This window comes from Podarcis cretensis (genome assembly GCF_951804945.1).
Source record: "Podarcis cretensis genome assembly, chromosome: 14".
In the NCBI taxonomy this organism is placed as follows: domain Eukaryota; kingdom Metazoa; phylum Chordata; class Lepidosauria; order Squamata; family Lacertidae; genus Podarcis; species Podarcis cretensis.
Window position 1 is genome coordinate 45554999 of NC_137183.1, and position 24931 is coordinate 45579929.

A 24931-nucleotide genomic window follows, 5' to 3' on the forward strand; every position below is an offset into this window, starting at 1 on the left:
CGCGGGCGGGCAGGGGATAAAGAGGCGCGGCGAGGAGCGGGCGCTGCTTCTCGGGTTGGGAAGCGAGGGCGAGGGCGGCTCCGCGATGCTCACCGACAGTTTGGTGGAGGAGTTCGAGATACGCGAGGATGAGCCGTGGTACGACCAGCAGGACCTGCAGCAAGGTGAGGGCGGCGGCGGCGGAGGAGGAGGAGCGGGTCGGCCCAGGGTCCTGAGGGGCTTCGGGTGGGTCAGGAGGCTGGGAAAGAGGCGGCGAGGAGAAGCCGCCGGAGAGGGAAGAAGGTGGGACTGGGACAATGGAGGGGGGGGGGGAAGACAATGGCTGAGGGGAGCCGAGGTGGAAACTGCGGGAAAGAGAAGAGAGAGACCATGAAACGGTCGAGGAGAGGAAAGTGAAGGGGGTTGGGTTTTTTTTTTAATTTTCCTAAGAAGTGAAGAGCCTTGTGACGCCTCACTGAGGACTAGCGGGTTTCAGAAGCGCGGAGATCCGTCCTCACGTGTCGCAGGTAGATGCGCGTGGGGCACGCCCGTGTGGAGAAGACGACGCCGAGTGCCCAGGCGAAAGAAGAGCGAAGGCTGGCCTTAAAGGGCAGTGGGATGGAAAAAGCACAGCCTGTGCCCGCCCCTTTCTTTCTTCATACCGTACTGTATCCCGCTTTTCCTTCAAAGAGTGGAAGGTGATACATTTTTTTTTTAATTTTTTTCTACGTTTCTATTTTAGCGGTAAGGCGCTTTGGTGGGATATGAATAAATATGAAATGGTAATGTACATAGTTTTCCTCCTCCCCATTTCATTCTCACAACCAGTGCTTTTTAAAAAAAGATGTTGAGGGGTACGCTCATTTTCCGACTCCTATTGAAAGAATGCCCCTCAATGAGGCCAAACTTAGAAAAAAATCGCCCCAGAAAAAAGCACTGCTCACAACAATCCTGTGAGGTAGGTTAGGTTGAGAGCGAGTAACTGGCTCAAGGTCTCCCAGGAAGCTTCATGGCTAAGTGGGGATTACAAATCCCTTTCTCCCTGGTTCTGGTCCAACAGTCTAACCCAGCTTTTCTCAACCATGGGTCCCCAGATGTTCTTCACCCATCACCCCTGACCACTGGCCATGCTGGCTGGAAATGATGGGAGCTGTTGTCCAGCAGTCTCTAAAGACCCAAGTTGGAGAAAGCTTGGACTTTAACCATGCCAAGCAGCCTCTCAGTAGCAGAGACCAATTAATGGATATTGGCAGCAGTAGGTCCCTCCTTTGTCTTTCCTTTATTTCACACAGTCATAGTTTAACTCTTCTTGTTTTCTTTTCTTTTGGTCTCAGATAAGTATTTCTATCATGCCTTTCATGCTCACCTGCTCATGGCTTTTTCTCCTGCCCAACTAGCTCATCTCTAGGGTGTATCCCTCATCATTAATCTCACGCTTTTCATCTGCACCTTTTTGTGACATAGGGAATAAGCCCCACTGAATTCTTTAGGACTTCTGAGTACACATGGTTAGGATCACAGGCTTAGTTCTTTGTCACCCCATTCCTCACCCATCAGCTTAATGGGTTTAGTTCCCCCGCCCGTCACGTCTTTTATCATCATCAAAGCACATTTTATATTCAGCTTTAATTATTTATCTCCACCATAAGTGAGTATCCCTAGTCATTTAGACCCCAAAATGTGATTTGTGGCATAATAAAAGCACACCAAAGGGGCTAGAGAAGGAGAGAGGGGCAAGAAGTAATGAGAACTTATGGGGAGAAAGTAACAAAAACAGGGATGTAGGGGTAGAGGCTTGGGAGGTAGTATGCTATGGGGTATGAGTGGTTTGAGGGTGACCGAAGTCCAGTGGGAAGAACACTTAGGTAGAGAAAAGTGACTTGACGGTGGTCTGGGGAAGAGTAATGGGGATTTGGGGACACCAGTTATGATGCTATTTGTGGGGGGAGGAACTGGAATTGTGACAAGAGAATTTGTGGAAGACACATTGAGGATGCATGATGAGGGGAGAGGACCATGGAAGGTCAGGAAGGCATGGTTCTCAAAATTGTATTTTACTTGTACAGTTGTTGGTTTTAAAAAAGTATCTGTATCTTATATGTGCTCAGGGGCATTTAAATCTGTTTAGATTCTTCTAATGATATAGGTACAGGCCAATTCCTTACAAGTTTTATTAGGAAATTGAATCCTTCAGACTCCAGTGGGACTTTCTCAAGAGTGAAGGTGCCTAAAAGGCTCATAAGTAAGCCCTTTGAACATGGTGAAATTTAACTTCCAAATAAACATGTACAGTATGTAATTAGATTTCTGGAAAGCTCTTTACAGACCAGTGAAATTAAACATGCAGTTTTCCCACCATTTAATGCACATTTGCGAGAAGCACTGGTTCTAGTCTGAATTCATGATCAAATCGGGGTATGAGTTATTCTAGGTTAATGAATATAAATTAAACTGGAGAAATTCAGTTGGTGGAAGACCTTCAAGATTTTACTCTAGCACTACTTACTTCAATGAGACTAAGTAAGCCATAGAAAGATTCAGACCCTGTTCTTGCACCCTAAATATTAAAAACTGCAGGTGCCCATGTATTTGTATTTAGAATAAATAGCTTTTCAAGGAATAAGGCAGGTTGTGCTGTAAGATGTGCCATAAAGCTGGCAACAACATAATTGTGCTGCTGAGTAGGGTATGTATAGAAGAAAAATGAGTTTGGTATGCAGTCTGGAGGAGGCTTGTGGGGTACAGAGGTAGAAAGAGTGCCTTTCTTATGGTAAAAGCAGCCAGTATTTTACAGTACAGCTCTGCTTGGCTTTTTCAAGGACCAAGAATTAAGACTCTGACTTGTATCTAGGAAGCTGAGGGTGTCACATAATTCACCTTTGGATGCTGGAAGTGTAACTGTTGAATTTCTCCAAATTTTTTTATTTTTTTATTTTTGTTCTGTGTTATATTGGTTTGTGCAGAAGCTGATGTGATATATGTATTCTTGCTCACGTAACAGCATTTCTTGTAGTTTCAGTAACTTCAACATGCATAACTTCTACATAAGCCAATAAACTGCAGTGTGTTTAAAAATAGAGCTCTTTCTTCAAATAGTATCTAGGACTTGTATTACCCAGTTTAAAAACCTCGAAATAGCCAGGAAATGGGGACAGTCAAAGGCACGTCTGAGATGTGTTTATATAGTCAAAGCTCTTGCTCACTGCATTGTTATACAACTGTTTGAATATGTAGCTCCTTTAATAAGTCAGCTTGATCTTTGTTATTCTTGCATTGACAGTCCAACTTTATTGCATTATTGCAGTCAACTAACCATTCTTCTGCCAACATTCAATTTTAAATTGGCATTTTCAAGTTGTGGAAAAGGGAAGGTGTGATTTAGAAAACACACACACACACCCAAAGTGTTAAGTTTCTGAGACACTTAAATGATTTTCCAGTGTTTGAAATTTCCAGTTCAAAGTATTACTGATTTTTTTAAAAGTTAAAATATATGCTTTTGTCTCTCCAATGGAAGATTTCAATAAACATGTATAACTTTGCCTTAAGCTTTGTAATTTTTGTCTTGCACCATGTGGACAAATGATTTATAATGTCTCATTATCTAAGCAGTTGTCTTGAGCAGCTTCAGTCTCCCCTCTATTATACTGCTAATGCATTTCAATATTTGGAATGTGGCATTTATGATTCATTTTGCAGCCTCAGGCAGCATACTGTGCCTTGCTACTTCAAGACTGTTTAATCTAGTTGGAATGACAAATTGCAAAACTGGTAATTCTCCAGGCACTAAAGATGTTGGTGGAGAAATATAAACTTGCAAAGAGGCTTTAATTTCCAGAAGCATTCCTTGTTTAGTCTCAGTGATGGCTTCTTTACTATGATTGCAGAAGATGTAGATGCCTGAACTTAGTTTTGCAGGCAGAGCGTGTGGAGAATTTAAGTGAACAGTGGTGACAAGAGACGAAGTTCTTTGATGTCATGGACAAATTAAAAATTAACAGGTCTGTCTGTCTGGCATCTAGAGTTAAAGAACTCAAATATGAAATTGCTGACTGTATAGCAAAAATATGTAACGTGTCCCTAAGGTTGACCTCTGTACTAGAGGACTGGAAAGCAGCCAATAGAACACTGATTTTTAAAAAGAAATCAAGGGAACTGCAGGCCAGCTGGTATAACATCTGTTGTGATGGAATCATTATTAAAGATATCATTTTATCAAGCATTCAGAATGGGAATGGGAAACCTTTTTCAGCCAGAGTACCACATTCCCCCGTGGGAGACCTTGGGGGGGGGGGGGCTGCTTGCCACTGTTGGGGCAGAGGGGAAAGTGAGGGAAGCAGTAGGTTACGCTTAACTTCACATTCCAGCTATACACAAATCAGAGATTTCTACACACATACACCTACCTATCCAGGCAGGCATGAGACATTCAAGGGCATATTCCACCCAGGCAAAAGCATTTGAGGAAGGTGAGGGGGCAAGGCCTAGGGAGAATCTTGAGAGTCATATAGAAAGGTATATGAATTTCATGAAATAAACGAACCTGGAGGGGCACAGATTCCTAGTCGCTGCTCCAAATCTAAACTTTTAACAGTTACATCCCCAGTGTCCATTTTTAAAATTACATTTCTGTTCCTTCTCTCTTCCAAAGCACTCAAGGTAGCATACTTGGTTGTTTCCCCCACCCTCTCCATTTTATCCTCACAACAGTTCTGTGAGGTAGGATAGACTGAAAAAGAGTGACTGTCTCAAGGTCACCTGGTGAGCTTCATGGCTGAATGGGGTTTTAAACTCTGGACTCCCATATTCTAGTCCAACACTCTAACCACTTCACGACACTGGCTCTGCATGAGTGTGACAGTGATTGTGCACTTGCTTACACTGTGCATGTGTGTGGCAGTGTTGTCATAGGTCTAGCAGTATGGTGGATGTAGAAAATTAGAGTTGAAATGGGATTATTGTCCTGTTGCTGTTTAAATTTTGAATGCAGCTTCGTAGGGAATCTAATACCATGTTCAGGAAATTGTTAGTGATGGAGTAACTGAACTTTGAACTGTTAAGCATAGGCAAATGCATTTTATGGTTGATTAATGGATTAGGAATGTTGCGTCTCAAGTATTAATCAAGTTTTCTTGTATTGCCACTCTTCTGGGTGGCATTTAAACAGAGGTTCTGCATTTTTCTTCATTTTCTCCTCCAAACCTGATAACAGCTGTCTTCATGGCAGTTCCAGAGATTGTTAGAGGATTATGTTGAATTCTAGCTTGGGTATATTTTGGTTTAACTTTGGCGTAGAGCAAAAAATGGTCACTTGTTACCATACTTAAAAAGCTAACTTGGCATAGGAGGAGGCAACTTGTTAAGTCTGTAAGTCCTTCCTGATATATTTTAAGATGCTGATCTATGTAGTTGTGAAGGAAAAGCATTAAATAAAATTGTGTATTCTAATCACTTGGTAACCAGAATAACTTGTTCAGTCAGTTGCAAATGATCTGCTTTTAAGTCTTGCAAATACTGCTAGGAGAAGTCTCTTCTTAAAATGTGCATATTAGTTATTAAATGTTTTTAAAAACTGGAAATAAAAAAGGATAAAAATGTGTGTGAAATAGTACAAACTGTGGGTTTAGGCGATGCTGTTCAAGGGTGCACCGCTCCAAAAATGAATTGGAGAACTGTCATGTTGACAAATAGCATGATAGCTAATCAAAACTCATCTTTAAGGGTTATACCAGGTTCTTGACACATCACAGACAGGCAGCATGAATATATGTAAGCTCTCACAGTTGGAAAAGGGGTACTGATGGCAGGGAGTGCTCTTGAGCTTGATAAATGGCTAAAATGACAGATTTTGATTTTACCGACTTCTCTTGATAGTATTTAGGTGTGCAGGTTTTAAGAATCTGTTGAATTTCAGCATTTTGGAACTTGTAAGCCTTTGGTATCAACAGAAGTTGACCTGTTTTTAAATAACATGCATTCTCTGATACCTAGTCATCACTACAGCTCTATACCTGAACTTGAAAACTTAGTGGTCAGGTGGCACCTTAGTGCACTAGAACACGGGTAGGAAATTGGGTAGAGTACTTGAAGCACCTGCTTTTCAAACTGTATGACTTGAAATAGGCAAGTCCTAGAAGGGCATCACTAATTTCTCTCTACTTACATTGCAATGAGGATGTAATAGAGAGGGTCAAAAGAAGAGATGGACAGAACTCTAGCATCCATAAAGTACACACACAAAAAAAAAACTGGAAAAATGTGAGCTTTGATTAGTTGTTCTTAGGAATTGTAGAGTTTTGTTTTTTAAAAAATGTGCCATAACAATTGTTACCAAAGTTTGTCCTTGAAAAACACGATAGCCATTGCACCAGTTTAAATACACACAACTCATTTTAGATCTCCATCTTGCTGCTGAGCTTGGGAAGACGCTCTTGGATCGGAACACAGAGTTGGAGACATCCCTGCAGCAGATGTATTCCACCAATCAAGAGCAACTGCAGGAGATAGAGGTAACAACTGCACATTGGGTGCAAGTGAGCATTATTCTGACCTAGAGCAGTGACTGTACTTCAAACCAGAAAGTCCTCTATTTGAATCTTCAGTCATGAACTCACAGATGGCCCAGGCAAGCTGTCTTTCACATGGCCCCACTGCCTACCTGCAATATTAGGTTACTCCTTATGGGGTCATGGTTAGAATTACTGCAAGATAATGGAAGTGAAGTGTTGGAACACATGAAAGCCAAATATTTAATATTGCTAATCTTAGGCTCGATGTGTACAAGGCACTGAGGATTTTCCTTTTCCTTCCTTTTTTCTAGATCTAGGGGGAAATAACATATAGGTGTATGAATGCACTTTTAAAAATGCATAAATATAAAGGACACCAGCTACTGAAGTTAGGTGTAGTGTTCAGTGCCTATCAATTTGGTTTTTATGTTTTACTTTTGTATTACAAGCTGCCATGGGAATTTTAGAACTAATGGGTAGAATAGATTTGATTGACATCCTATGCTCTTTTAAAATGTGGTTGTTTTTGGGTGGTTTTTATTTTATTTTGATTATGTATTTTGTGGTTTTATGTTTTGATTTTATTCTGTGAACTGCCCTGAGACCTCCAGTTATAGGGCGGTATATAAATTCTTTCTCGAAGCTACAAACATGAGTCTGACCAAACTGCGGGAGGCAGTGGAAGACAGGAGTGCCTGGCGTGCTCTGGTCCATGGGGTCACGAAGAGTCGGACACGACTAAACAACAACAACAACATATAAATTCAATTAATAATAATAATAATAATAGTTTAAAAATTAAAAATAGTTTAAAAATTAAAAATAGAATATGAATGTACCAAATAAACACAACAGTTTGCCTGTTCCCCCAGTAAAAGGCTTTGCAATTGAGGGTGGTGTTTTCTGTTCAATTATATGGATTCAGCTTTTTGTATCTATCAACCAAGGGTGCAAATCTGCTTCTGCTAAAGGAGTATGTGGCTCCTCTAGAGTATGGAAGTTTGCAGAATGAGAAACGTAGGGAATAAAGTTCCAATCTGGTGCCTTCCAGATGTTGCTGGACCACAACTATCGTCTCTGACCACTGGTCAGAGCTGATGGGAATGTAAGTCCAAAACATGTGGAAGGCGAAAGGTTGAGGAAAGCTGGTGTGGAGCATCTATGTGTACTTCATTTGAAGTTGTACATAAAGCATGTTTTAAATGGTTTTGGTTGCAACCTTACCAGTTTACCTGGGAATAACTCGTATTGATTTCACTGGGGCTTTCTTCCAAGCAAAAATATACAAGATTGCATTGCTAGTTGCACTCTCAACAACAAGTTGGCTCTGATCAATTTGAAAGCTTCCTCTCCATGTTTCTGATAACATGACACTGTAGATGCCATTTTAGCTGGCAGTGCTTTATTATAACAAGATCTTCAGCTTGCTTTCAGAATAGCAGACAAAATTAATCTGGTTCATGTTTACACTGAGATTCAGGCTAATGCTAACCTTGGCTAAACCCTGTGTTGCTCACAGGCTGACTATAAATTGCAACAGGTAATATGTCTAATTGATTCTAATAGGGTAAAGGTTGCGGGTGGTACTAGATTAACTTGTAATCCTGCTTTAGACTTCTCAAAATGTAAGCCTATCAATCATTTTAATGAGGGAAATAAAAAGATTCCAGCACAGAAGATTTGATTATATAATCAATAGGCTACTTAGAGTAGTGGCTTTAAACTTCAGCTTCTCCGAAAGATTCATGTATTAGCAATGTGTACAAAATTCCAGCATTCAGTTATCATAATTCTTCCTGTGCAATTTCTTTGGCATATTGATTCACTTGAAATATGCTAAATGGAACTGTTCTCACCAGTGATCTCAAGTCATTTTACTGCATTTCTGTTTCTCATAGTTGGGAGCATGCGATTGAATAGTGTTTGAGGCGGAAATCCAGAGTTTGCCCCTCTTGCAAAGCAGCTTAAAGTTAATGGTTTAGTATTCTTATGCCGGACACCTCTTAGCCAAGGCTTTCTGAAAGTAGTTTTCACAGCTTTAAAAATAAACCACCTGTTATATTTCTTGAATAAAGAGGCTTGCACTAAACATTTAATATAGATTTAAAACAGGAGCCCCTTGACAGGGATTGCAGGAGTAACTCAATTTATAAAGCGGAAAGTAGGAACTCACTATCAGCTGACAATATATGCTATGCAGTATTGCCCTATTTACCCATTATGTCTTTTCAGCTTCTTGAAAGTGTCTGTAGTTTTAGAAATAAACCCTTGAGTCAAAATCTAAAGCTCTCCTTCAAGTGTGCCTAAGGGTTAAGCATGCCCAGTGGAGTGTTTCACTTTGAACAAGAGATTAGTCACTCTCAAACTTTACGCTCCCATCAATTTCCAAGTGATTTGCCATGGTGGAGGGGGGGGGTCATGTTTGAGACAGAAAGCCTGTTGGGCCATGTACTTTAACTATGTTGAATCCTAGGCCTAATTTTATCTTCCTTGCTACGTAACTTTACCATGACTTGTGTGCTTGGAGAGTAAAATGGGAGAGCTCTGTGTTTACTTCTGCAGAGACCTTTAGCAGTCTGAGGGATTACTCTGGCCTGAGTTGTTTGAAAAAGGTTAGTTGTATAGTGCCTCTCATTTGGGGTAAGAAGAAGGCGTATGTACTTCAGTATCGTCCTGCTAATCTTCTTAACTATCATTGCTTGAGATTGCAAGGAAAGCAGCAAAAATAATGTAATTTCAACCGCTGGTTAAGGAACCCCTCCTTAATTACATTTGCAACATTAACCATACATTATTTTGTAGTATCTTACAAAGCAGGTGGAACTTCTGCGTCAAATGAATGATCAACATGCCAAAGTTTATGAACAGCTTGATGTCACTGCCAGAGAACTGGAAGATGCTAATCAAAAGCTAGTTTTTGACAGTAGAGCCTCGCAGCAAAAGATAATAAGGTAATATGCTCCTGTGGCACTTTGTTTCCCTTCCTTAACGTGCACCATATATATAATGCATATTTTACTCCAACAATGTCTGTATAATTCAATTGTTGCTTGACCCTCCTGGATTCTGCCTGGGCTGAGGTTGGGAGTAGGGACTGACTTTTCTCCCTGTGTCCCCCTATATCCCTCCCGCCACCACTTTCATTAAGCTAACAGCTGAACTGAAAGTTTCCGTCCTTGTTTGAATATAGCTTCTTTCTAATCTTGCAAAATGGAATCCACTAGAAAAGCAGAGTTTTTATCTGGGTGAGGGAGATGTATGTTAAAGTGACATGGACCCTTTGGAGGTACTTGTTAGTTTTTCCTCCTCAGGATGGTGGTGGAAAAAGAATGAACCCTGATGTCTTCTCCCAATCATACTTTGGGGGTCAAGAAATAACCAAAAGACCGAGTTTCTGACTCCCAGAGTCAAGATCCTGGAACACAAACATCTCTCAAAACTGCAGTTTAAACAATTGTTGATGTTTCAAACTTGACTTATGCTGATAAATTTGTGTACTTCTGTGCGTGCAATTTTTCCCCAGCCTTACTGAGACTATTGAAAGTCTTCAAGGACATATTGATGATCTCCAGAGACAAGTGGAAGAGTTAAAGAATTCTGGGCAAGGGTATGCGAATCGTGAACGGTGTGAGCATCCAAGATCTGTTCATAGTTTTGCATGTCTGAAGGAATTGTATGACCTTCGCAAGTAAGTTTCAAGTTCATTTTCTGTGGAAAAGTTATTTAATGTTGTTCAGTTTTGGTAGAGAAGTAAAAAAAAAGTCAAGCATACTCTGATTAGGAAATGTGTCAAGTTTAGTGATGGCATATGATTAAACAAAGATTATTGAAGATCTGTCCTCATCAGCTCTAAAGTGAACCTGTCATATATAGCCACGTGTGTATATTTTTCTGATGTTTTTGATGCTCTGGATAACTTTGGGCTGATTTCTGCACTTTAGTTGAAAACGATGTTGGGAATTTTTGTAAAGGAAGATCCTGAGAAATCTAGGTCTCTTTCATTAGCCCTTCAAAGGTCTCTAAATCAGCCTATTTCCTGTTCTCTTCAGGCCAACTAGTGACAGACCTTTTTCTTTAAGGTCAACCATTAAGGTGTTTGCCTTATGTCAGAACTGGTATTGTATCCTTATGAACAGTATGGCTTTCAGAAGGTTGGTAGAGAGTCATAGGGATGGAGACTTGATGGTGACTGTTACAAGTTGTTGATATGGATGTGTGTTCTCTGAATTTCAGGACAGTAGAAACCATAAAATGGTCCAATCCAGATCCTCTTTCTGAAGAAAATTATCTAAATTGTTGATTTAACTCTACAATGCTTACCTAGGTTTTTCTAGCCTTTTACAAAGGCAAGGTACAATCTCTAGTTTTTGTAGAGACCTAATACAGGCAGCTCTTTCACTTTAGGGTTCATGTCTAGAAACTGGCACACACTGCTGTGCTTTATTCATCCATGATAATAAAGTTACCCTTTGTATACAAAAAAGCGAGTTATTGGGAAGAGCGAACTAATGCTTTTCATTGGCTCTTGTTGTTTGTGTCTAGGTATTTTGTTTATGACCATGTTTTTGCGGAAAAAATTACTTCTGTGGATAGCCAACCGAGTCCTCTAGAGGAAGAAAACCAGAGGTTAAAAAAGGCAATGACTCTTTTGCAAGCACAGCTCAGCATGGAAAAAGAGAAGAGGATGACGATGGAGGAAGAATACAGTCTCATGCTGAAGGAGAACTGTGATCTTGAGCAGAGGTTGGTGGATGTCGATCTATACCGAGCCAGAGCTGAAGAGCTCGAGTTTGAAGTGGCTGAAATGAAGCAGATATTTCAGTCTGAAAGCACCTTTGCTAATGGGGTGGAAAAGCTTGTTCCAGAGTCTTTTTTTATTTCCTTCAAAGATTCTTTAGAGAGAGATCTGAGTCAGAGCCCTTCAGATTGGAGCTCTTCTGATGGGGTTCTTTTAACTGTCCCAGAACCCGACAGAAGGGCACTCAAAAGAAGCACCAGCGAGACCTTCCTTGGCAGTGTTGCCGGTGGGGATCTTCTAATAAAGGGCCATGAAGAAACCTGTATCCGGCGGGCAGAAGCTGTAAAGCAAAGGGGCATCTCTCTGCTTAATGAGGTCGATGCACAGTATAACGCTTTGAAGGTCAAGTATGAAGAACTCCTGAAGAAGTGTCAACTAGACGAGGAGTCACTGAAACATAAAGCTGTACAAACTTCTAAACAGTATTCCAAAGATGTCAGAGTGGGGAATAAATCCTTGGACATGTGTGTTGGAGAAGCTGAACCCACAAATGCTGACCCAGCCCCAGCCAGCTTGCCTTCAAACCCTCCACCCGAATACAAGCTTCTCTTTAAGGAAATCTTTAGTTGTATCAAGAAAACCAAGCAGGAAATAGATGAACACCGAGCAAAGTATAAATCCTTTCCTTCTCAGCCTTAACAAACTTTCTGTACATCACTACTACCTTAGAAAACCATTGTTCTTGAAGTAGCTGTCTGAATGTTTCATTTGAAACATTGCTGCATGTCTGTTCTGCTAGAGTATATGTAGGTTGACTTTTTGAACTTGTAGGATGGGTTGGGTCCACTTGTTTTGGGGTGTGTGTGTTTGAGACAGTTGTTGCCACTGATTTGCTCAGGACATTGCAGATTATGCTAAATTGGCAGATGAAATGGTTACATGACTCTGCTAACTGCACCTAATGCCTGGTAATAAAAGTTGTATTTTGGAGAATTGGAAACCACCCAGTGGCTGCATGTAAAGAGTTGTCACTTATGGAGGTCTAGTTTTTGGATTCTTTCTGCAGTCCTGAGTTGGAAAGTTGAAATTCTTCTGTAGTGTTGTGTTTCTCTTCAACAATGGCAATTCGGCTATTAAAACATGGTATGGAATTAAATTGCAAGTCTGGTCCATTTTTAAAAGGCAACCTCCTTGCATTTAATATTTGATTCCAAAGATTTTTTTGTTTTTGGCAGACCTGTGATTTAAAGTAATAAATTTAACAAGAAACGTCCATGCAGAGATCAAACACTGGTTTAATTTGCTTGAGTAGATGGACATTGGTTCTTCTGGAAATAAAGTACAGCTGCTGTCTTGAGAAGAAATTGTTGCTATAGGAATGATTGGAACAGAGTAGTGGCCATTGCTGAGTGTGCTACTTTTGGGTAACAAGCGTTCTGTATGTATCCGTTCTATGTGTATGCTAGTTCAAATTGCTCCTGGAAGCAAGTGTCTAGTTGGGAGTTTTGGAAACTTTCATCCCCTGAAAAGATGAGCAAAGATTCCCTCCACTGTTCCGTAAAATATGGGCAGTCTTTTTCACTGAACATCTCAAATAGGTCCGGCTATTCCAGGCTTCCTCAACCTTGGCCCTCCAGATGTTTTTGGCCTACAACTCCCATTATCCCTAGCGTGATAAGGGATGATGGGAATTGTAGTCTCAAAACATCTGGAGGGCCGAGGCTGAGGAAGCCTGGGCTATTCTATTGGCAGGATTTCTCACTGCATAAACATTAAGTACTTTGAACTAAACAAGGCTTGAGCTGAATGCTTACTTTATATGAGTTACAGTGATTATAATGTCACATCAAAGGGAAAATGCCAGAGAATTCTTCAGGCAGGACCTTGATTTCATGTGAATTGGCAGCTTAAGCTTCTCTTCCTGGATCTTTCACCCCCTACTACATATCTAGTTTAAGATAAAATTGGTAAGATTTTGAGCATTAATGCTTTGAGTTATCAGATGGGCCCCATCATAGCTGCCTGAACCAGTGACCATGCCTCTTATGCATGGAGTTGTCATTGGAGTAGCAAACGTTCTGTATGTAAAAGGGACTACGGTGTGATAGGGGGGTATTTTTGAGGTATATTTAATGTATAGAGTGTTGTCTTATGGCAGAAGGTTATGGGTTCAACACACTGTTCTGCTGCTAATAATGGCATTTGTTGCCAAGACCACGTGCATGTAATTGTTCACTTGTCTTAAGAATATTGTATTTAACATGGAGGATGGCTTCATGTAGCCTAGAAAACCTTGAACAAGCTGTAAAAGGAATGGGTAGGTGTTACTATGCATATTTTCTAGGCTGTACAAAACTATTCCCAAAAGAATCTTCTGCGATTACAAGTTGAACTTGAAAGCAAATCTTATTGCAGTGCTTTTATATTACTGAGCACATAGCTCTAAGAACAGACCTCTGTTCCCTAAAGTTGCTCTCAAATACACAAAGATGTTAAGTAACAGAGCTGAGGATTTAAAGGGTTTACCAGTACTGCATAAGATGGTATGTTTTTTCAAGAGTAAAAGGTACTGTACCTGTCAACAGTAGTGTTGTGATTACATTACTAGTTAAACTGAACATATACGGCTTAAGGGATATCGCAGCTTTAACTTGGTTGCTGCTATTGCAAACATCTCTGCCTTATGTACAGTGTAAAATGGGAATGGCTTCTTGTTCTTGAATTACATGTTTTTCCTGCATATGGACACACTCCACCAAACTGTATTTAAGATTATTTAAAGATTTGTAAGCTATTCTGAATATTGGTTTGTTTTTTTTAATCCCATCACAAATAAATCCCTTCAACAAATAAGCTTCTGAAGTTTGTGTGTGCATGTCTGTGTTTAAGTGAGATTTGCCAGTTGATTACTAACTAGGTGCTTGGAAGCATGTAGAAAAACCACTTAATGCTTTTTTAGAACTATGGGGGTGGGAAAGGAGAAGGATATTCTGGGCAGCCTCAGTCTATCACTGGTATACTTGGTATTGCTGCTGTATTAGGCACATGTCTGTTTAAAAGAATAAAGTCTCTCTACCTGCATTGACTTCAGAACACTGCAGTCCAGCTCATGTGCCTAAATGTTTTTTTGGAGGTTGATGAGCTGTGTTATCATTGATCATTAAAATCACAACTACAGGGTGCACCTATTGTATGAAAGATGACTAGCAGCGACCCTATACATTTAAAATGAAATACACAGCTGCTAACAAGCCCACTTGTTTTGGAATAAATCTCGACAGATTTCACAACTAGCAGCAGAGAAAACCCTTACGTTTAACTACACTTGCAGTTTATTACAGCACTGCATTCTATGATTCATAGGAAAAACACACCTTCAGGGCAAAGGTAGAAAGTGGTGGTGCTCATGCTAATGCTATTGTCAGCCTTCAAGGTAAATTTTTATCTGAAGCAATGGAGGATCTGTACTGGCACAAAGTATGGTGAATCAAACTGCACATAGCCGAGGCACCATTTGCTAGCTATGCAAAAAAGAACACACACCCCAACCATATCTTCCTATTTCCAGAAACAATTGGCAGCTTCATACTTGAGACAGTATTTAGTACAACAACTCTTCCCTAGAACCAGAGGTTAGGGTTGTTCCTTTCCAAAAAAGGAAGGGATGGGGATGAACTAGAAGTAAGAACATTTGGGATTTTAAAAATAATTTCCCACTATCTAAGTGTAAACTTGCAATTTATTGGCATTAGTTACAAAATAAAACATTAGATCATGATCTGTAACATCTGGGTCAGTAGGTGGGGTTTTTTTTCCTTTTTTGTGATGAGAAGTTATTATATTAGGAATCCCAAATTAACCTAACAACTCGCAAAGATCCATTTTTTCTCTTTGTGTTGAACGGTGGCATTTTGGATGCCATGCAGACATGTAAATGAGCAGCTCCGTGTCCATAACTTCATCCGTCCATAGGGCTGTGAGAACAGGCTCTGCCCCTCATTTTGCTTTCCTGCCTGTTCCACCTTTTCTGCTTCAGTCCTGGAGTTCATCCGATGCGATTAAAGCAAAACCCCTTTCGTCAAGATGTTGGTTGCTGTACTGTCCCTTTAAGATACCACATGCCACCCTGGCTTACACAGCAGTCCTGGAAGAAAGGGGAAAGCTGTTGAGAAGTATTGTTATAATCTTCTAAAGTAGACTTGCAACAGAAGATTTCTGCCCCCAATTGCATACCATCAGAATTAAGGTGAGGGAAGAGTGAACAGGCAGCCATTGTCCTCTCTAAGTTGAGAATACCAAGAATGTGGGGGAAGGAATACAGTAATTCTTACCATTTTCATTACAAACTAAACACTGCATAGCATTTTTTTAAATAAAGTGTGTCAACTTATTTATAAAGCTTTACCATTTGCACACTTCACAAGGATGCAGAAATGCAAAATAGGTAAAGAGGCAGCAACTGCTGGATGTTTGGGAGCCAACAAAAACTGTGGTCACCCTGTCATGCACAACATCAGGGGAACTTCTGAGCACCTTCAATCTGCCAGCTGCTTTTCCAGCTCTAAAACTCAAGTGGAGGGCTAGTCTGTGGGTTTGATACCTGCTTTCCCCCAGCTCTACATCCTTAGAGGAGAAATGGAGGTTGTCCCTTCCTGTGCTTGACACAGTCACCAGAAGGAAGTTGGCCCAACACCCACTGCAAGTGGATCTGTGGACCCCAGAAGGTTAGGAATAGCGGGGTTTAACTGGATTGTTAATGCTCACTCAACGAACCCAGGAATTTGCCAAGCTCCTCTAAACTGCACAACTCCAAGGACTCTCCCTCATTGCTCCCCTTGAGGTGAACAGGGCGGCAGCTTCAAGGGAGGCAATAACCCAGGGGAGCCACAGAGAAGAGCTGTTGGCTGAAAAAAGCAACTGCTTTGGTGCCTGCAGCCAACTTCTGTTGATACAATCTAGGCAACTGGAAGAATCCTCAGAGAACGTAACCTGCCCTGGTAACACTTCCTATGGGAATCTTTTGGCACCCCTTTCCCACCTCCTACAGAAGCAATCACAACACAGCATTACAACTCGTTACCTGGCTGGAAGCGCCATTAGAGACCAGAAAGCATGAATCTGCTAATTGGTGCAATTAACTAATTAGCCGTCTGAATGCAGATTAAAAGAGCAAGAGCGCATGCACTCCCAGAGATCACAGCCAGCCATCTGGCCTGTCTCCTTTTCAGCTTCCCCACCAACCCATGCTATATACAGCTCCTAAATCCGGAGAACAAAACCGGTCACATTAAGACACTTGATTGGGATCTGAAACAAAACGTTGCAGTGTATAGCACACCCCAGTTAAGGAATCCCCCCCAGCTAGCTGTACCCTTTTTTGGGAATATGCCATTCCACCTCACCCCCAGCATAGCGCGGCCATTCACTGAGCATGCCCTTTCAGCTGCTGCAATGGGGGGGTCCTTATTTGTGCGAGCCTTAGGGGTTTCCCTCAAAGCCTGCTCATATATCCATGGAATATCCCATTCTGGTTATATGAGGACTGGTATTCACCTCTGAAGTTTGGAAGTGATGGGAATATGGCTAGGCAACTTTGGACCTAAGGGCCAAATGTGGCCATCCAGGTCTCTCTATCTAGCCCTCTGGCCTCTCCCTCTTTGATCTGTTTTTGCCAGGCTGGAATGTAACCTTGAACTCCAATGCCTCTTGCTTGCCTGGAAAGAAGGTACAAAGGACAGTGAAGGTATTTTACATTCGTTGCTCCACCCACTTTTGCCCTTGGCGCTGCCCACCATCGGTATGTGGCCCCCAGAAGGTTGCAGAGCAGGGCATGCGGTCCTTGGGTTGAAAATGGTCCCTGAACTCCCAAGAATATTCTACAGGTGTGAGGGCATCAATGGGACCCCACCTCCCAGGGTTATTAAAAGCCTACCTAGGGATGGGGGCAGCAAGATTGCCCAGGATTCGTGAAACCAAGAACCATACAATCCGCAATATCAGAAGTTTCTGAGCACAATTCAGTGTTGGTGTTGACCTTTAAAGCCCTAAACGGTCTCGGCCCAGTATACCTGGAGGAGCGTCTCCACCCCCATCGTTCTGCCAGGACACTGAGGTCCAGCGCCAAGAGCCTTCTGGCAGTTCCCTCATTGCGAGAAGCAAAGCTACAGGGAACCAGGCAGAGGGCCTTCTCGGTTGTGGCACCCACCCTGTGGAACGCCCTCCCATCAGATGTCAAAGAGATAAACAACTACCTGATATTTAGAAGACATCCGAAGGCAGCCCTGTTCAGGGAAGTTTTTAATGTGTGACATTTTAGTGTATTTTTGGTCTTTGTTGGAAGCTGCCCAGAGTGGTTGGGGAAACCCAGCCAGAGGGGCTGGGTACAAATATAATAATAATAATAATAATAATAATAATAATAATAATAATAATAATTTCTTCCCACCCAACAGTAGCTATTTATAGTTTGTTATAAAACAGGTGGCGCTGTGGGTTAAAGCCTCAGCGCCTAGGGCTTGCCGATCGAAAGGTCGGCGGTTCGAATCCCTGCGGCGGGGTGCGCTCCCGCTGCTCGGTCCCAGCGCCTGCCAACCTAGCAGTTCGAAAGCACCTCCGGGTGCAAGTAGATAAATAGGGACCGCTTACCAGCGGGAAGGTAAACGGTGTTTCCGTGTGCGGCTCTGGCTCTGGCCAGAGCAGCTATGTCACGCTGGCCACGTGACCCGGAAGTGTCTCCGGACAGCGCTGGCCCCTGGCCTCTTAAGTGAGATGGGCGCACAACCCCAGAGTCTGTCAAGACTGGCCCATACGGGCAGGGGTACCTTTACCTTTACCTATAAAACAGCATTTCACAACTGACTGCACCTCTCGCAGCCACTCTGCAAAGAGGGTCACAGTTCGAGAAAAAGGGGACTTCAAAGCTTTGCAGGGCTTCAAACACTACCTTCCAGCCTCAATACCACAGCTGGCCCTTGCTTGGCTGCTTAATTGGCCAATCTAATAAATAATCTTTAAAGGTGGTTTTAATTAAAGCTTAAGCACTATAGATGCCCCAGGTAGAGACCTGCTGTAAGTCAGTTATGCAATGCAATTAGGGCGATGGATTAAAAGTAAACTTAAAAGGCAGCGGCCTTTGGGAATCGCCTTGAGCAAAGCAATCCAGTAATAAAGCTAAGTGTGTTATCACCCAGACATCAATGCATCTGCAAGTATCTGGACACACACGTGTGTAAACATGTTCTAGCAAATCATTAGAAATTTGCATCGAAAGAGCAGGTAGTGGTCTGTTCTCTATAATCAGGAATGGACAGATTCTGAAGAGATACTTAGGGAGCGGCTGCATCTGAATAGTAGAGCACATGCATTGTGCACGGGTTCAATCCCAGACTCAAGTAGGACACTTGGGACGCCAGCTGCCCATCAGTCTAGATCAGGGGTCAGCAAACTCTTTCAGCAGGGGGCCGGTCCACTGTCCCTCGGACCTTGTGGGGGGCCCGGACTATATTTTGAAAACAAACCAAAAACAAATTCCTATGCCCCACTAATAACCCAGAGATGCATTTTAAATAAAAGCACACATTCTGCTCATGTAAAAACACCAGGCAGGCCCCACACATAACCCAGAGATGCATTTTAAATAAAAGGACACATTCTACTCATGTAAAAACACTGATTCCCGGACCATCTGCAGGCTGGATTTAGAAGGCGATTGGACCGGATCCGGCCCCTGGGGCCTTAAGTTTGCCTACCCATGGCCTAGATAATACCAAGGTACTAGATGAGCCAATGGTTTGACTCTGCAGAAGTCAGCTTTCAAGTGTTAAGTTCAGACCCCTAATACCAATCACCTTTCTTCTTTCCCAGTCTGTCTACTCCCTCTCTAGCTCTATTTGCAAAATGAATTAAGAGAAAGGGTGGTGACCTCTAGATGCTGCGGGACTCTCAACTCCCATCAGCACCAAGCAAAGCCAATGGGCAGGGATCATGAGAATCGTAGTCCAGTTATGCCTGGAAGGTTACCATCCCTGGGTTAGAGAGGGACTGATCTTATTAACAGGGGGCCCGTTGACTGTCTCCTTTTAAAACTGCTTGCACACATCCCATTCAATATATACCTTCAAGATTTTATCGATCTCCTGCTTATCTAGTTCCTCTCCGTATTCCCGGGCCAGCCGATTCTGGATGACGTTTCTGCGCACTCTGTAGTTTTTGGAAAAGATTTCGAGCAAAATTTGCCGGTGCTTTGAGAAAGAGAGAGAATGAGTGAACTTCAAGTTAGTACAAGAGGGAAACAAGAAAAAGCTCATGTCAGCATAAAACAAAACCTAGAGGCATAAATATAATTTGCACCACTCTTTGATGACTTAGGAATAGAAACAGCCCCTCTCAGCAGATTCCTTCTAATCAATCCCGGGCCAGCAGAGCGGTCTATCAGCATCGAGAAACCGATTGCTCTGTTCAGTGCATCATGCCAAACAACTGACTTAGCCAAGTCTCAGCCGGCTGCAAGGGATTCATCCCACTGCACTGATCAGAAGAGCAAGATCGAGAAAAACAACAACTTAAGTGCACCAATTTTAGAGCGGTTCAGTTCAGAATCCATAGCTTGACTGGTGCCTAAATGGACAAACCACGATTTGAAACCAGCTGGAAAGTCAGAATTGGGAAGTCCGGCTCCAAGTAGATCCTGGTTTGTGTCAACTGTGAAGTAATGCCATGGCCATCGGGCTCAACCAGAGTGTATGACCACCCTTGGAACTTCACAGCCAAGGAATGCACATGGTTGAGGGTTAATTCTTCATTGTCAAAGGTAACAAAGTCGCTTCTACTGCTCTGGAACACAACAATCTAGCATCTCGGCAGCTATTTTCAGGTCCATGCTTTATGGAGCAGTTGCAGTAACTGGGGACCTCTCCCCTGTACCAGTTTATGTTCCTTCTTCCCCTGATGGGCTGCATTCACATTGCAAGGCATGGCGCCTGCATGGAAGCTGTTTCTGCTCTTCCACTTCAATTCTCTCCTGGGTCTGGGAGACAGTGGTGCAGGGGAGAGTGGAGATGTGCTTGCCTTGCCTGCCTTTTCCTCCTCCTCTTCCTCCTCCAGGTCTGACTCTTCCCCTGCCCTTGATTCTTGCCTCCTGGCTGGCACAGGTCCTCACAGACCACTAACCCCCTCTTCCAAATCAGCCTCCAGCCTCCTTGCATCCTGCCTGACTGGCAGGGGTCCTGCAGGTCTTTTCCACCGCCTGCCACCCGACCCTTTTAACTGGAAATGCTAGGGTTGAAACGCTTACACAGGAAGCTGCCTTACACCGAGCCAGACCACTGCCCCTCTAGCTGAGTATTGTCTCCTCTCCAGGATTTCATGCCGGGTTCTCTCCCAGCCCTGCCTGGAGATGCCTGGGATTATAATCTTAGAATTGCAGACTTAGAAGGGAACTTGAAGATCTTCTAGCCCAGCCCCCTGCAATGCAGGAACGTGCAGCTGTCCCAGATGGGAATTGAACCTGCGACCTTGGTGTTACCAACGCCACACTCTAACCAACTGAGCTGTGTTATACGCTTGAACACGAAACCTTCTGCATGCAAAGCAGATTACGATTTTGAATACGCTCTACACGTGAGTCACAGCCCTTCCGCATGACTATCTGCTTGCAGGAGGCAAAGCGAATATTTTCTATGCAGGAGGAATGAATGAATTTATTATTTCGGTCAAAGGCCAGTTCCAGCCCACATGCAATATCAAGGAAGTCATAAAACATGATAGGGATACATTTGAATTTGCAACTGGGTATAACAGGGACGTGGATGGCACTGTGGGTTAAACCACAGAGCCTAGGACTTGCCGATCAGAAGGTTGGCAGTTCAAATCCCCATGACAGGGTGAGCTCCCGTTGCTCGGTCCCTGCTCCTGCCAACCTAGCAGTTTGAAAGCACGTCAGCGTGCAAGTAGATAAATAGGTACCGCTCCGGCGGGAAGGTAAACGGCGTTTCCGTGCGCTGCTCTGGTTCGCCAGAAGCGGCTTAGTCATGCTGGCCACATGACCCGGAAGCGGCCAATAAAGTGAGATGAGTGCTGCAACCCCAGAGTCATCCATGACTGGACCTAATGGTCAGGGGACCCTTTACCCTTTACCTTTATAACAGGGACAATACAGATATAGCAACAGTTAAAAAATATATAAATTAAAACTTAAGTCACTAAAATATAACCTAAAAATATCATTTAAGGCAGGAGGAATTATACGATCAAAGCAGCACATTATCAAGGGTGGATGGTACACTGAGCCCCAGAGGATAAAACCGCCTCTTGGACCAGCCTTTTTTCCTAATGAGCTGAAAGTGTGCTGCTGCTGACTGGACGAAGGATGAGCAAATGCGTAAACGCTGCCGGGTGCCAATGTCCCTTGCTCTAGGCAGGACTCTGCTGGAGCAACAGCTCCAATTACCAGCTTACCTGATCGTACATGTCACCAGCTTCCCAAAGTGCAAAGACCTTTTGTTCATCCAGCAACGCAGTCGTCTGCGGGGGAAACTAAAATAAAGAAATAAATCAAACAGGTTGCGCTGGTTAGGATTATTGGCTTTAGGGTATTTAAAGACAGGATTGGAAAAAAAGAATAATTCAATTAGGATTTTGCACGCGGGGGGACAGAACGCAGAGGCTACAATCTTAAGCTTCAACTTAATGCAGGAAGAACAACAACTCGGTATTCCCTGGCAAGAGAGCAGTTGAGCGGAAAGCCAGTAAGACTGTATCTTGAGGACATAAGGAGGACTTAAAACTTGTTTACATAGCAAACTTTGCTTCTGTGTGTTTAAAGCAAAGGGCGGTCAATGGCAGCCTGACCAACACAAAGCTTTAGCATCTAGTGCCTGATCATTTTCACAGGAAACCCCCCCCCACCACCCACAATTCTGATCGTATTACTGCCACCCCACTTGGATCCAAGCAAATAGGTTTGCCAGCACTTGGAGACAAAGAGGTCTAAGCTTTTCTACGTCCCCTTCATTCATGCCTGGGCACATGCGCGTCAGACATGTGCTTAGATGGTGGCAGGTGACAAATACAGAACTTTTGAACCACTCTCGTGGGGGCTCAACAGGACTCTTAGTGCCAAAGCTGGGGAGGTTTTCCTACACCCCTTGAGACAAAACACCCTATTTATTTGCTTTAGATTGCCTACAGCTCTGCTTCAACCTGGGGCATGGTCTAAAAAGCCTAAAAAAGCATAATGCTGCCATAATGCCTCCAGAGCTCTGTAATTAGGGAAAGGAAAGAGCAGGTTGTCAGTCTTTTTGGAGTCAAATGTTACGCATGACACACAACAACACAGTTTTTTAAAAGCATCATCACACCATACTTCAGACAGGTTTGCTCTGGGTCCTGGAAGGATGTAATTGAGCACCAACAACACCATATACTTTATTACAGTGACTAATGAACAGGTATTCAAAATCTTGAAGCAAAACGTTTTGGCACCCACCTTCAGCTTCTCTAATGTGATGAGCACCAGAAGCCAGAAGCCAAAACGTTTTGCTGTGAAGATTTTGAATACCTCTGTTCTTTCATAGCTAATGATTTCTATACACAGTCTGATGGAGAGATTATGGGTTGGATTCAATGCTAGTCCTACTCAGAGAAGACCTACTCAAACAAACGGGCATGACTAATTTAAGTCTGTTAATTTTAATGGATTTACTCTGAGCAGAACTTAAGCTGGCTGCCTGCAAGTCACATTAACCACATACGTTAACTCTAGAGGCCAAATATAAAATAACCCCAACCCTGTTGCAAGCACTGTGTCACCGCTGTCAGTAAGCAGGAGTCCCTTTCACAGTTGCTCAGACAGTTATTGCTGGCCCTCACTACTCCCATCTGCACTCTGCATTTAAATCCGTATCATACCACTTTATACAGCCATAGAATCATAGAATTGTAGATTTGGAAGGGACCCTGCGGATCACCAAGTCTGATTCCTGCAATACAGGACTATGCAGCTGTCCCATGTGGGGACTGAACCTGCAACCTTGGTGTGTCACGCCTTCCCCCAAAGAATTTTGGGCGCTGTAGTTTCTTAAGGGGTCTTATGAGGTCTGTATTCCCCTTCACAGAACTACAATTCTTGGAGTTTTTGTGAAGAGGGATTAAACCATTCTGGGAATTGTAATAATAATAATAATAATAATAATAGCAATACAGTGGTACCTCAGGTTACATACGCTTCAGGTTATAGACTCCGCTAACCCAGAAATAGTGCTTCAGGTTAAGAACTTTGCTTCAGGATGAGAACAGAAATCGTGCTTCAGCAGCGCGGCAGCAGCAGAAGGCCCCATTAGCTAAAGTGGTCTTCAGGTTAAGAACAGTTTCAGGTTAAGTACGGACCTCCAGAACAAATTAAGTACTTAACCTGAGGTACCACTGTAATAACAATTATTGCTAATATTGCTATTATTATTATTTACTTATACCCCACCCCTCTGGGTGGATTTCCCCAGCCATTCTGGGCAGCTTCCAGCAGGAGATTAAAAATACATTAAAACATCAGTCATTAAAAACTTCCCTAAACAGGGCTGCCTTCAGAATTGTAGTTCTGCAAAGGGAACAGGAGTCTCCTATCAACTCTCAGCACTCTAAAGAAGCTACAGCTCCCAGAATTACACCCATGCTCAGACACCCAGGGACTAGGAGCGGCAATTTGCGCACTTAAAATATTTAAAGCCGCTTTCATGGCAACGAGAAGATGAATTCATTCCCTATTAACAGCGCACTGGCAAAAAGATGGGTTTCCAGGCCAAGCAGTGCCCAGAGCTGTTGTATGCTATGATGTGAATCAGTTTTATTGCCTTTCTGAAGGAGTCCACCCCTACTTGTTAAAAACAAACACCACTCATAGCAACAGTTTTGCAGACATGTGATAAATCTAATTCGCCAGTCTCCTAAAAGAAAGGACCACACTCTCGACTGCACCACTTCCTTTGTCTCTCACTTCCTGCATTTGAAACAAGCTCAGTTTGGGTTCAATTCAGACACTGCGCCAAAATATACTGGCTTGCTTCAAGTAGGAAAGAATGCCGTTCCTCCAAAGTGCCATCTGCAGAGATTTATTACAGCCCAATGCCTTTTGGAACCTGGGTTCCTTTCTTCAGGAGCCATCTCAAATGGTGCCAAGATGGGCAGCAATAACTGTGCAAGATGCTTCACTCTGTCCTACATAATTTGGAAGTTTTAGATTCCTCCTAAAGGAACACAGCGAGCTGTAGTTAATCCACCTAGTTGGTATTTTTCAGAACAAGTTTCTTCTTTTCATTTTAGGTTTCTGTGCCTCACTCCTAGATTTTTAACCTAGAACAGGTTGAACAAGCCACAGCAAGCTTTGGGCTTCCCCTTTCCCTTTCACATGCCAGCAAGAGGAGACTAGAATTCACTTCCAATTTTAAACAAGCCACAGTTCCAGGGGTTCAGATGACCCAGGGAACTTTGGTTTGCTTAAAAAGAAGCTTTCCAACTCGGGTGGGGAGAACAGACCTTCTGGCCTTCCAGATGTTACTGGGACAACAATTCAAATCATCCCCCCCCCCCAGGGGCTGATAGGAACAGGAACTGTGCATTATCTGGTTCCCCACCATTACAGATTTGCATGAGGCCTGAATCAGGCCTCCAAGACGATTCAGGTGCAACATCAAACTATGGCTTGCTGCAATGT

At 42.9% G+C, this 24931-nt stretch overlaps 2 protein-coding genes and 1 long non-coding RNA gene across 4 annotated transcripts in view; 2 read left to right on the forward strand and 1 right to left on the reverse strand.

The window, feature by feature from the left end:
• Positions 1-25: 25 nt before the first annotated feature.
• Positions 26-14079, forward strand: CDR2 (cerebellar degeneration related protein 2). The gene is made up of 5 exons (XM_079953914.1): positions 26-164; positions 6376-6488; positions 9291-9439; positions 10012-10176; positions 11031-14079. Exons 1-5 carry the CDS (start codon positions 86-88, stop codon positions 11923-11925), a joined length of 1401 nt encoding a protein of 466 aa, XP_079810040.1. The 5' UTR covers positions 26-85; the 3' UTR covers positions 11926-14079.
• Positions 14080-14947: 868 nt separating this feature from the next.
• Positions 14948-24931, reverse strand: part of POLR3E (RNA polymerase III subunit E) — a 39023-nt gene continuing 29039 nt past the window's right edge. For both annotated transcript variants that reach the window (XM_079953802.1, XM_079953803.1), the window contains 3 exons: positions 21682-21759; positions 19341-19466; positions 14948-15370 (listed from right to left, as the gene is read on the reverse strand). In XM_079953802.1, coding sequence (XP_079809928.1) covers positions 15305-15370; positions 19341-19466; positions 21682-21759 — 270 coding nt within the window. In that variant the 3' untranslated portion in view covers positions 14948-15304. The remainder of the gene's footprint in view (positions 15371-19340; positions 19467-21681; positions 21760-24931) is intronic.
• LOC307203354 lies at positions 19473-21782 on the forward strand. The gene is made up of 2 exons (XR_013833181.1): positions 19473-20328; positions 21463-21782. It is a non-coding gene; the product is annotated as an uncharacterized lncRNA (long non-coding RNA).

Coding starts and splice junctions, on each gene's coding strand:
- CDR2 (XM_079953914.1), top strand. CDS start 86: ATGCTCACCGACAGTTTGGTGGAGGAGTTCGAGATACGCGAGGATGAG. Junction 165..6,375: donor CCAGCAGGACCTGCAGCAAG/GTGAGGGCGGCG, acceptor AACTCATTTTAG/ATCTCCATCTTGCTGCTGAG. Junction 9,440..10,011: donor TCGCAGCAAAAGATAATAAG/GTAATATGCTCC, acceptor ATTTTTCCCCAG/CCTTACTGAGACTATTGAAA.